Source organism: Nuphar pumila, chromosome 3 (assembly GCF_984573655.1).
Source record: "Nuphar pumila chromosome 3, dmNupPumi1.hap1.1, whole genome shotgun sequence".
NCBI lineage: Eukaryota > Viridiplantae > Streptophyta > Magnoliopsida > Nymphaeales > Nymphaeaceae > Nuphar > Nuphar pumila.
The window spans coordinates 83,180,388-83,193,263 of NC_143251.1; the positions used below are offsets into that span (position 1 = coordinate 83,180,388).

Below are 12,876 nucleotides of genomic sequence, written 5' to 3' on the forward strand. Positions count from 1 at the left end.
GATTTTTATGATATCAATACGAATTTCCAAATCGATTTGAGATATTGTTTTGAATCTTAATATCGATTTCTATGCTGATTCTTAATATCAATTTAAGATATTGTTTTGATTCTTAATATCGATTTCTATGTTGATTCTTAATATCTATTTTTAAGCTATCAATAGGAATTTTCATATCGATTTAAGATATTGTTCTGATTCTTAATATTGATTTCTATGTTGATTCATAATATCGATTTAAGATATTGTTCTTAATCTTAATATCGATTTCTATGTTGATTCTTAATATCGATTTAAGATATTGTTTTGATTCTTAATATCGATTTAAGATATTGTTTTGATTCTTAATATCGATTTAAGATATTATTTTGATTCTAAATATCAATTTTTAAGATATCAATAAAAATTTTCATATCAATTTAAGATGTTGTTTTGATTTTTAATATTGATTTAAGATATTGTTTTGATTCTAAATATCGATTTTTAAGATATCAATACGAATTTCCAAATCGATTTGAGATATTGTTCTGAATCTTAATATTGATTTCTACGCTGATTCTTAATATCAATTTAAGATATTGTTTTGATTCTTAATATCGATTTCTATGTTGATTCTTAATATCTATTTTTAAGCTATCAATAGGAATTTCCATATCGATTTAAGATATTGTTCTGATTCTTAATATTGATTTCTATGTTGATTCATAATATCGATTTAAGATATTGTTCTGAATCTTAATATCGATTTCTATGTTGATTCTTAATATCGATTTAAGATAATGTTTTGATTCTTAATATCGATTTAAGATATTGTTTTGATTCTTAATATCGATTTAAGATATTGTTTTGATTCTAAATATCAATTTTTAAGATATCAATAAGAATTTTCATATCAATTTAAGATGTTGTTTTGATTCTTAATATCAATTTAAGATATTGTTTTGATTCTAAATATCGATTTTTAATATATCAATATGAATTTTCAAATCGATTTGAGATATTGTTTTGAATCTTAATATTGATTTCTATGTTGATTCTTAATATCAATTTAAGATATTGTTTTGATTCTTAATATCGATTTCTATATTGATTCTTAATATCTATTTTTAAACTATCAATAGGAATTTTCATATCGATTTAAGATATTGTTCTGATTCTTCCATACTGATTTCTATGTTGATTCCTAATATCGATTTAAAATATTGTTTTGATTCTTAATATTGATTTATATGTTGATTCTTAACATCGATTTTTATGCCATTAATACGCATTTCCATATCGATTTTGTAAGATATTTTATAATCGGTTTGCAGATATTGATTCCTACATTATGGCAATCAGAAAAGCATTGGGTCTTATACGTGTTGGATGTACGAAAACAATAAATATGGTTCTACAACTCCTTGGACTTTAATGGTGGTGTAGACCGTGACATTGTGCATTTGGTAAGTTTCTATCTATAAGATTATCGTATCTTCTACCGTGGCTCAGAATTTACTTGCTTTTGCATAAACCATAAGTTGGATTTTTTAGAGACATGTTGGGTGTCGTCATTGGCCCATGGAGGCTTCACGTCGTAGAGGATGCTCCTTTACAAAATAATAACGTTGATTATGACATCTTTGTAATGAAGTATATTGAAGCAATATACTATGGACGAGAACCAGAATTCACCGTTGTATGTTGTACACTTAAACATATTTTATTACCCTATATTATTAGTGACTACATTTCTATATTTGTCTATCTTTTAATTTTTTTTTTTCAGAATGATATACCTGGATTCCGCACAGAACTATGCAAAAAAATGATGGATTTTCTAATTGCGGAAGATACAAAAACCCAGACTGCAAGATTACCTAGAAAGCAACGAAGGACGCGAGGCCCCCAGGAGTAAGAGGAAGACGTTTTAAACGCCTACCTGTTCTCAAGGATAACGTGAAAAGGGTTATGTTCTACTGTTGAGAGAGAGAAAGAGAGAAATTTTTGGTTCAACATTCAATTTGTCGAACATGACAAATTTTTTGTGTATAGACATTTATAACAGATTTTATATACTGTGAATACAAATTTTGTAAGACTGTGTACAAAATTCACATTGATCCAAAAACCAAAATTACGCACCTGGCACACGTGTGTTGAATACTCAAATTGCCACCTCAAGTACGCAAATCAGAATAATGTAAATTCTGCAGGCACACGTTTCAAAATCATAATACAAATATCTTACAAATCGACAATAGTAAACACATAACATCTTACAAATCGATATAATATTACATAATATATTACAAATCGATTCTTAATATCGATTTGTATGTTTATTCTTAATATTGATTTATAAGCTAATAATAGGAATTCTCCTCTCAATTTTTATGATATTTTATCATCGATTTGCAGATATTGCTTCCTAACACGATGTCTACTATAACTTTATAGGATATTATATCAATTTAAGATATTGCTTTGATTCTTAATATCAATTTGTATGCTGATTCTTAATTTCGATTTCTAAGCTATCAATAGGAATTTCCATATCGATTTGTAAGATAAGTTATCAATTTGCAGATTTATAGGATATTATACAGATTTAAGATATTGCTATTAATAAACATCGTGTCAATTTGTTGTTTCTTTCTCTTTTTTGCCTTTTATCAGTCATTGTGTAAATCGTGATAGGATAAATCATTTATGCCGATTTTTATGAAATATTATTTTGTTTCTTAATATCGATTTGTTAGCTATTATGTTGAATTGTCGTATCGATTTGTAATATATTATACTCAATTGATGTATATCGATTTGTAATATATTATGTGTTTTCTGATGTCGATTTTTATAATATTTGTAGTATGATTTCTATTGTAAAATTACAATAAAGAATTATCGATTTATAACAAAGAATTATAGAATTACAACAAAGAATTATTGATTTACAACAAAGAATTATAGAATTACAACAAAGAATTCTAGAATGCTAAACATTACAACGATTTATACTAATGAAAGTTAAATGCTACAACTATTTTGTAGCTGAAGAATCCACACGCGATTCATGTGTTCCGTCCGATTTTTTTGAATTGAACTGAGCCTGTCATAAAACAGATCAATAGCAGACACTATATTAAGTTCAACATGAAATACAAACATCCTCTCAAAATTGTTGCATACCAAAAGACTTATAAAACTCATGCCACAATTTCACTCAAACAGGTCGGGAGGATTGTAGGTTCCAACGTTATAGTGCACGTCTGTAGGGTATTACTGCATGTTGGAAATTACACAAGTTAGATATTGATAAGTTGCACGTAATACAATTTACATGGGAAGCAATATATTATATTACATACCTGTTCATGCAAGGGCTTGGTTGCTTAGTGGTTTGTTGTTTCTTAGACATTTTCTTACTAACCAATTCTAGTGCACCCTTTATCCTCTGACGACTGTGATCAGAGGCAGGTTTCATTTTGATACCCTTCACTAGGTGAATATTTCTATCATAATCTACAATGTTTACTCCTGACTTGTCGAAGATGATGTTTACACTTCAGCGCAACTTCTCATAAGGGTCAGGAGAAACATGATTTTCACCTACGTTGTTCGATCACATTTTCTTAGATTGGTCTTCATGAGCTGCAACAGACTGATGGTAAATTAATTATACTTTTTTAAATAATTCCCTTGGCATTTTTCTCATACATACATAGGCTTCTTCGCTTTTCGATGCCAAATCTGCAACATGCATAAGTGACCTACATAGTTGTTGGTAACGGGAGGCTATATGTTACTTCTCATCGATAACAGATGGACTGACATTATTTGTATCCAGCAGTTCAATCTTTGTTTGTCTCGTCTATCTTCACATTAAATATGACTCAGGTATTTCTTGTATCTTCTCTTGATTAAGTGCCTTTAATGCATGATGACAGAAAATACCTTTTAATTCAAACATTTTGCATATACATTCAACTATTCTGTTGTTAACATTGTACGTAACATGTGCTTCTTTCCTTTTTAAATGCTCTTCGCCCTCCCATACAATATGATATTTGTGCATATTCTCAGTTTGCATACGTCCTTCTATGTTGCAATTCATGACCTGTATAACCTCCTTCTTAGTTCATTCAAATACAGTTAGTGTATACAAATCTGCAGGTCGCATCAATATTTTTATGCCCAAAGTTACAGGGCGAGTATTGAAGCATTTCACATATTGTTCAAGCTCATTCTCTCTAAGACCGTCTATAAATAATTCATATTGTTCCATGAAGCAAAACATTGTTAAACATGAATACAAGGCTTTTTTTAAGTGTGGCATGCACAAATTCATCTCTTTATGTGCTTATCACACCTGCACAAAAGTATTGTCTTCCATATGCCAATGCCTATTTCTCTTTGTCTGCATATAAATATTGTAACTACACACAATCTTTAAGGTCATACATTTGAATTATTTGCTCCCAATCAGATATAAAGGTGACTTCGTCTATGCTCTCAAGTATACACTTTCTAAACCTTTTATCAAACTCTATCTTCTGATTAAAAATGTGTCATATGTTCTTTGCTGCATTTTGAAAGATATGCCACAAACATAGGCGATGATGTGCATATAGCCATACATGAGACACTGCAACCGCAATTGCATGATCGCCATCTGTAAATACATCTCCAAGGCGCTTCCCATTTATTGCATGTATAAATACTCTGAACAACTACTCAAAGGTTTCCTTGGTGTGGTCATACAAAAAAACATCGCCTAATATACAACTTCGTGAGTGATGGTTCACTCCGACAAACTGCGCAAATGACTATTGTTCTGTATTAATCTTCACTGTCATATAAAAAATGAGCACATCATTGAAGCATTCATAATCTACTCTTGACTTTGAATCTGCCCAAAGCATATTCACAGCATACCCATCCTCATTCAGTTGTATTGTACTAAAGAAACCAGGGTCATTGCTTGAATTTTTTTGTAGGTAATCAACCAAAGAACATATTCTTCCATTATTCATGTTGTCTGACCTCTTCCTTCTCAAGTGGTTTCTTAGATCCATAGGTGTGAATGGTATATTCTCATGACCACCATCTATGTGCGCGCACAAATTATATGTCTTCCTTGGTGCAATGTCGGCGCTATCAGCTATTTCAATAATTGTAACATGTGCTTCAGTTACTTTATGATGTGACCTTAACATAGGAGTCATAAATGAAGTGGTTAATTCATGGTTATGATCATTGATTAAAGTACAAACTACATATTTCTCATTCAGAAGTCTTCTTAACACCATTTTCGCTGGACAACCACATCTTGAATCTGGCTTGCTCCTTGTTGGATTTCCACTTGACTTCTTCCAACCTTGCTTAGAACAAACATATGTCTTTCTCACCATGACACCTTGTGCATTTTTCGCCGAAGAATATCTTTTAACACTAAAGCCAAGTTTTAAGACATAATCATTATAAAATTTGTATGCAGCTTCTTCATTATTAAACTGCATTCCCTTTACGGGAACAAAGTCAAGTGTACTATCATGTAAACTTGAGGTGCCTACACCTTTGTCAAGTGCACTCTCATGATTGTCTACCTCATTATCGAATTGCATTTCGTCTGCTCGAATATTCAAGTCAAGAGTGAATCCAATGCCTGCACCCTTCTTATCATGTGCATCATTAGTGCACATATTCACTTCTTCAGGTGCGTCGATAGTACGGATGTTCGTTGCTCCATGACTTTCCAATGATTGAGATACATCATCTTCACTGCAACTAGTTGAAAAGCTCAACACTGTCATGAGAAAAATATCAATTTGCGTTAGCCAACACATACGTTTACTACAATTTATTCAAGATGCATATAACAACGATTACCGATTAGTTAAACAAGTCAAAGAAATGATTGAATGAATCACACTATCAAAGCAATAATATAATAGCTTACAAATCAATAATAACAAACAAAACCATATTTCACAAATCGACACTAGAAAACACATAATATCTTATAAATCGATATACGACAATTCAACATAATATATTACAAATCGATATTAACAACCAAAACAATATCTCACAAATCAATGCTAGAAAACATATAATATTTTACAAATCGATATACGACAATTCAACATAATATATTACAAATCGATATTAACAAATAAAATAATATCTCACAAATCGACACTAGAAAAAACATAATATCTTACAAATCGATATACGGTAATTCAGCATAATATATTATAAATCGATAATAACAAACAAAACAACATCTCACAAATCGTACTAGAAAACACATAATATCTTAAAAATCGATATATGACAATTCAATATAATATATTACAAATTGATATTAACAACAAAAATAATATCTCACAAATCGACACTGGAAAACACATAATATCTTACAAATCGATATACGACAATTCAACGTAATATATTACAAATCGATATTAACAAACAAAATAATATCTCACAAATCGATATACATGTTATTACAACCACGACTTGTGTTACATTGCATATACTGAGTGGATGGACGATACTGGATGGGGTAGAGGCCCTTGCTCGCATCTGTAACCAAGCATTCTTGTCAATAGATCCCACCGCCTTATAAATATCTTTAAGTTTTTAACCGTCGAAACGATAAAATCTACCTAGAATAACAAAACAATGCCTTAATGACACTCACAACGACATACATTCTTCAACAATAGCATGATGACATGGAAATATACTTATGACGCTTTAATGACACTTGTTGGAATGTTTGTGTGTCATTGCTTCTTTTTCATACTGCCTAACGAAAATGAAGAAGAAGAGAAGACTGTAAAAAGAGATGGCTGACAAATTTCTCTATGACGCCCACCAATGATCGAACCAGTCATTTGATTTATAGTTATCTCTACGAGGTAGGAACAAACCCGTAAATGTTTTCTCTCTAACACAAGGCAGGAACAAGAAGGCAACCATGTGTTGTAACACAAGCTAAAAACAAAGGCGGAACGTGCAAATCTATTTACGGGGAGCGAGAGGACATTTTCGTTCAACGCATATCTATCTTATGAAAGGACATTTTCATTAAAAGCATATATGCCTTTTTTTATATGTTATTGTATTATAAAATCATCGTAGGCAACATTGACATATGAATTATCACGGGTCCCAAGATATTCCTCCGTACACACCGGAATACGCTAATTTGTGTTATTGAGAGAACACACAACACCCTCTCATAAATTGCCGTTTAAAACTTTTGTCACTATGCCGGTGGCCCACCTCTAAAAGCTATTGATACACCCGTGGCTCCAATCCGACCCGTTGACAGGCCCATATCTCTCTCTCTCTCATATATAACGGAGATCCACCGCCCGTCCCCCGGTCATCTCTCTCTCTCTCTCTTTCTCCATATTGATCGATCGATTGATCAATCGTTCGGTGGGTTCAGATCGAGGAAGGGGGAAGATGTACGGCTTCGAGGCGTTGACCTTCAACATCCACGACGGGTTTCTGGAGGCAGTGGTAAGGGGCTACAGATCGGGCTTGCTCACGGCCGCCGATTACAACAACCTCTGCCAATGCGAGAACCTCGACGACATCAAGATGCACCTCTCCGCCACCGAGTACGGCTCTTACCTCCAGAACGGTGGGTCACGCCCCCGATCCCCCTTTCCTTTCTTAGATCTCCCCCCTCTCTCTCTGCCCAATTTCTTGGTTCCTGCCTACGATTGAGGAGAATCTCTTGTTCCTTTTTTAATTTCGTGATGTGGGTGTTATTTATAATTGGAAGTTCTTATACCATTTCGTTGAAATTTTGTGAAACTCTGTTCTTTCGATTAGATTGATGCGATTTTTGTGGTAAATTGCTTAGAGGCTACTTTTTTTCTATGGGTGTTCTTCCGAATTGGGGAATTCTTACGTCGTTTTGTTGCAGTTTTGTGAATCTTTGTTTTTTTGTCATATTGATGTGTTTTTTTTGGTGAATTGCTTCTATGGCCTCATTTTTTTTTGAGAAATTGGTGGATTCTGTTATAATCGTTGAATCTTGTTTTGTCATTTTGTCGTGTATCTATTTCTTGTTGAACATGGTTGGAACATTGTTTTGTTTGGTCTGTTGGGGTTGTAATTGATTTGGATGGTTTGAGCATGCGCTATATGCTAATTGAATTGTGGATTAGATGAGGCTTGATTCGATTTGACGGAACCTATTTGTTCGGTTTTGGTGTTTGTTTGTTGATCGATTAATTGTTTCCAAGTCCTATGTTACTTGCATATATTTGCAGATACAACGTGGTGATCGGGTTTGCATCAAAGTTTGATTGGGCGGGGATGTGAAGATAAGGCTGGGTTATTTTTTGTTTCCGTATTATATTCAGCTATTAGTGTGGAGGTTCTTGTTTTTTCGATAATCAAGCTGGGGGATTAAGGACTCGTTGAAAATCATAAGATAAAATCAATTTTGAGTTACGAGCCAACTAAGGGGCTTGCCTTGCACAAAATTTGTTTCCTTTGTTTGTTTACATAGTCAAACAATAAATACACAGCTAAGGCAGTATTTAGCTAATCTTACATCTTACCCTAGGGGTTCATTCATTTTCTTCCCCTCTAGGATTGTGTTCGCCCAAGAGACCCACATCCTAACTGTAGAATATATATTCCGTGTGTTAGAATAGTAGTCTACCTGTTGGTGAGCATCTTCTAGAATTTGCAGTGCTGGTAGCAGCACATCAAGAGGCATTTGATGGACTGAACAACTCCAAAATATCCATTTTCATCTCTAATGGCAAATGCAAGTTCTCTGCAACAGCAATTGTCTGTTCTTGCAATTTGGATGTCCAAATCACCAAGCTAAGGTGACCAGTCATGTGGGATGGTTTCATTCTTAAGCCAGCATGCTGCTATTCATTTTGTCCCAATAATGTTTCAGAAAATTTTCCTTGCACACTGCCCATACCTCACTTTTTATGCATCTATAGAGAAGACTGCATCCTCATGAAGAATCTTATTCCTAATGGACCAAATTTTTCCACAAGACAATGTGAGAAACCAGTTCCCATTATTTCTGATGCCATCCAAACTTCAGGTTTGATGTAAACCACCATGTACTTGTTGTATTATGGATATGCATGGTGCTCTTCTTCTGGAAATCTTTCTAGTAATGTCGCACCACACATTAGCTATGACTAGGCATGGCCAGAAAGGTGCTGGTTAGATTCTTCTTTCCTACATAAGCAACAGCTAAGTGAGCGCTAATTTTTTTCGGTCAATCTTGGGTAGGAATCGTATTATCACAAACCAAATTAAGAGTCCATATAAGGGAGATGTTTCTTGCAATAAGTTTGTGCCACCTTTCTTCATTGGGTATTGTCCTAATTTCATTCTCAAATTAGTTTCATAGGCACCAAGTCGAGCAATTCCCTTTCCAAGTGAGACAATCTTCTTTGGAGTTGAAATGCAATCATGTAAGGTATGGTGCATGGTTGTTGTGGTATTGGTTGACAACCTTATGAACCATGACTCTCAATTGATTTTGTATGCTTCTATAAGTAACTCTATCAAACTCACTTATAATTGGACAACCAACCAAGGTTGTTCCAAAACTTGGCTTGACCATTGCCTCTATTCCAATCCACAATGTGAGTGATTGATGTCCAACCCCATGTGAGCCCTTTCCAAGGCCAAAATACCTTAATGCGTTTTCACATTCTTCATTAAGTTAGTCCATGGAGATTGTTTATGAATGGTATGCCTAGTCGAAAAAGCAAGATTTTTCTCTATTCACATATCTTGGAACCTTCGGGATATCCAAATTTGGTGGTTCAGAAGAAGGCTCAGAAGGTAGGTCCTAATTCTCAACGGACGGGTACATCAATTTGAGCTCGACAGACTCAAGAGGATCGAACCAAAATTTTTTAGATTGTGGGACCTTGGGTACTCGTGTTGGGGGTGTTGGACCCTATTGGACACGGTGAGGAAGAGGCTTAAGGTTTCTCGTGGCTGCGAATTGGGCAAAACGAGAGAAATAGGACAAAACTGCTAAATCGGGTAGGTGCGGTTTGGGTCCGATAAGCGTTTCAGGTGTAGTTTCGGTCTTGAACTGAGATGCTTTGGTCCAGGGGTTCTAGGGACACCTAGGGATGTGTGTGAGGGTTTGGGATATGACCTAAACTCCGGGGGGACAACTGTTGGTAATCAGGGTTTATCGGTTTAGTGAATTCGGGGCACCCAACGGAATACAATTTTGAATTTTGGGACCTAGGAAGTTAACAAAAGCTAGACTAAGGCTAAGGAAGGTTGGCATAAGTACTTGGGAGGTCTGTAGCAGTCTGATATGAAGTCCCACATGTTTTGGAACTCAGAGATGTCACTCGGCTCACTGAAAAACAAAACGCCTGGTTCGAGCATTGGGGAGCGCTCAGGCTTCAAAGAAGGGGTTGGACGTCCAAACTTCAGAGATTTGATATGCAGAGGGGTCCAGGGAGGATCAAGGTGTCGTGAGAGAGGGGAGAGAGAGAGTAGAGAGAGAAGAGAGATAGACATTAGAGAGGGATAGAGTGAGGGACAACTAGAGAGAGATGTGAGACTTCAATAAATTTCATAAATCAAATGAACTACCGTAGATCTCCTTATATAGAGGGGGTTGGGGTTGAGTCTTAATTAAGTCACACTTTATTTAATTAAGAAAAGTCAATAACCCATCTAAGCTATGACTCCTACTCTATTAAGAACTCCACACTAATTAACTGAACTAATTAAGGGCTCTTAACTAAAAGCTATCTAAATCATCTTGTAGAAGGGGGAACATCCTCTTGGACTCTCTGGATTCACGCCCCCCACATGTGGGCCGCCCTCTGCTAATTGCCTTGCCTCCTAGTGATGCCATGTGTTCAACTTCTCTTCTGTCTGACTGAGACTCTAGGAAATTATCCTTTCCTTAATTAGAGAGGCCACCTTAGTTGCCATATTGCCACCTGAGACCCACACACTGTTGGCTCTGGAGGTGGCGTCTGAATCTTGGGCACTGGATCTGAATCTTTTGTCATTATCTGGACCGTAATAGATCCACCACGCCACGATGAACCTTGTCCCCAAGGTCCAAACTCTGGAAACTTCTTCATCTCAAACTCCCATACCTACGTGGTAATGTCCTTTCCCCCACTGCCTCTATAATATGTTTTTGCATCATGCGATCATATTTGTAGAGTCTCTTGGTCTTCAGAATTCTAGTGGGTTGGGGCTCTTTGTCCTCATCATGGGGAGCTTCTGTAGTGAAGTATGAAGAAATTACAAGAAGAAAGTGCAAAAGCACATACAAGTAAGAGTGGACAATACAAGGGCACAAAGGTACAATGCATGCACAAAAGGGCATAAGCACAAGTCCACTATAGGACAATACAAAGCGCCAACAAAGGGCAACACATGCAAGTAAAAAATATAATGTTTATTGAATATATGTTTGGGAAAAGCTTTGAAGGAATAAGAGGAGAAGACCCCTATTTATACACACAAACAAACAAGAGAGGGAGACCCTTGGGAGCTCCTTGAGTCGTTGGGAGCTGCCAACGACTCTATGGTCTAAAAGACCATAAATCCCCCAATGGTTTCCTTAATTACATTAAAATAAAAATAAAAATAATAAAAAAGAAAAAATATTGTTTTTAATAAACAATATTTATTAGATGTGAAAAGACAAAACATGCCCCTATATGGCATTTAACTATTACAAGACTGAAAAATAAATATATGAATATATGTATATATACATAAGTACATAAGTATATATACATACATACATATATTTTAACACCCCTCAGACTTACGGCGATGTAACCGAATGTTTGTTAAAGAGAAAGATAACCCTAGGAGCAGGAAAAGCTTTGGTGAAAAAATAAGCTACTTGGTAATCTAATGTAACATATGACAACTCAATGGTCTCTCTCAAATATTCATCATGAACATAATGACAATCCATCTTAACGTGTTTGGTTCGCTTATGGAAGTTGTGATTGCTTGCAATATAAATTACACTCTTATTATCGCAACACATCTTTAAAGGTTTTGAGATTATTGTCCCCATATCTTTGAGGAGACTTCTTAGCCATACAAGCTCCATAGTTGTCGTAGCCATCACACAATATTCAGTTTCTGTTGAAGACATGTATACTTTTTGCTGCTGCTTGCATCTGCACGAAATCAAAGTCACCTAAAAATACAAAAAAACTGGTAGTTGAGAATCTATCATTGGGATTTCCTCCTCAATCAACATCAATATAAACATGTAAATCTAATAAAGAAGATGAGGATAAGAAAACTCCCTTTTTTATAATATTCTTGATATATCTGATGACTCTTAATACAACACTCATGTGCACAGTGGTCAGAGCATGCTGAATCTGGCTGACAGAGTGAACTGCATGAACTATATCTAGCCGAGTGATAGACAAGTAAGTGAGAGATCCAACCAGTTGGCGATAAGGTGTAGGATCTTTGAGCATAGTCTCGTCTTTCGGTCTTAATTTAACATTAATTACTTTTAGGGTTTTTATTTTCTTATCATCTAAAATGCCCGACTTACTGCAAATATTAGCAACAAGTTTTATTTGAGAAAGAATGTACCCTCTTGGAGAGTACAAACTTCATTTTTTGACGAAATCACTTACGTTCTTTTCAAAATTTCGATGCAGTTGCGACCATGCAATCTAAAATTACAAAATAGGTTATCAAAAATATCCATTTCATTTGATATTTATGTTTAAGCAAAATGCTCAAAAAATTGTCGAGTATTACATCCTTTTCCTCTAAAGAAGAATTTCGTCCTTGAAATTTGCTTATACAAGTCTATATGAATAGTTCAGGGTACTTTTCCCGCATACTAGATTT

At 34.9% G+C, this 12,876-nt stretch overlaps 1 protein-coding gene across 1 annotated transcript in view; it reads left to right on the forward strand.

Annotated features, from left to right (window-relative positions):
• Window positions 1-7,381: 7,381 nt before the first annotated feature.
• The window catches only part of LOC149843098 (putative V-type proton ATPase subunit d), a 38,085-nt gene continuing 32,590 nt past the window's right edge, over window positions 7,382-12,876 (forward strand). The window contains exon 1 of the mRNA XM_089999598.1: window positions 7,382-7,642. Within this exon, the coding sequence (XP_089855724.1) occupies window positions 7,462-7,642 (181 nt within the window). The 5' untranslated portion in view covers window positions 7,382-7,461. The remainder of the gene's footprint in view (window positions 7,643-12,876) is intronic.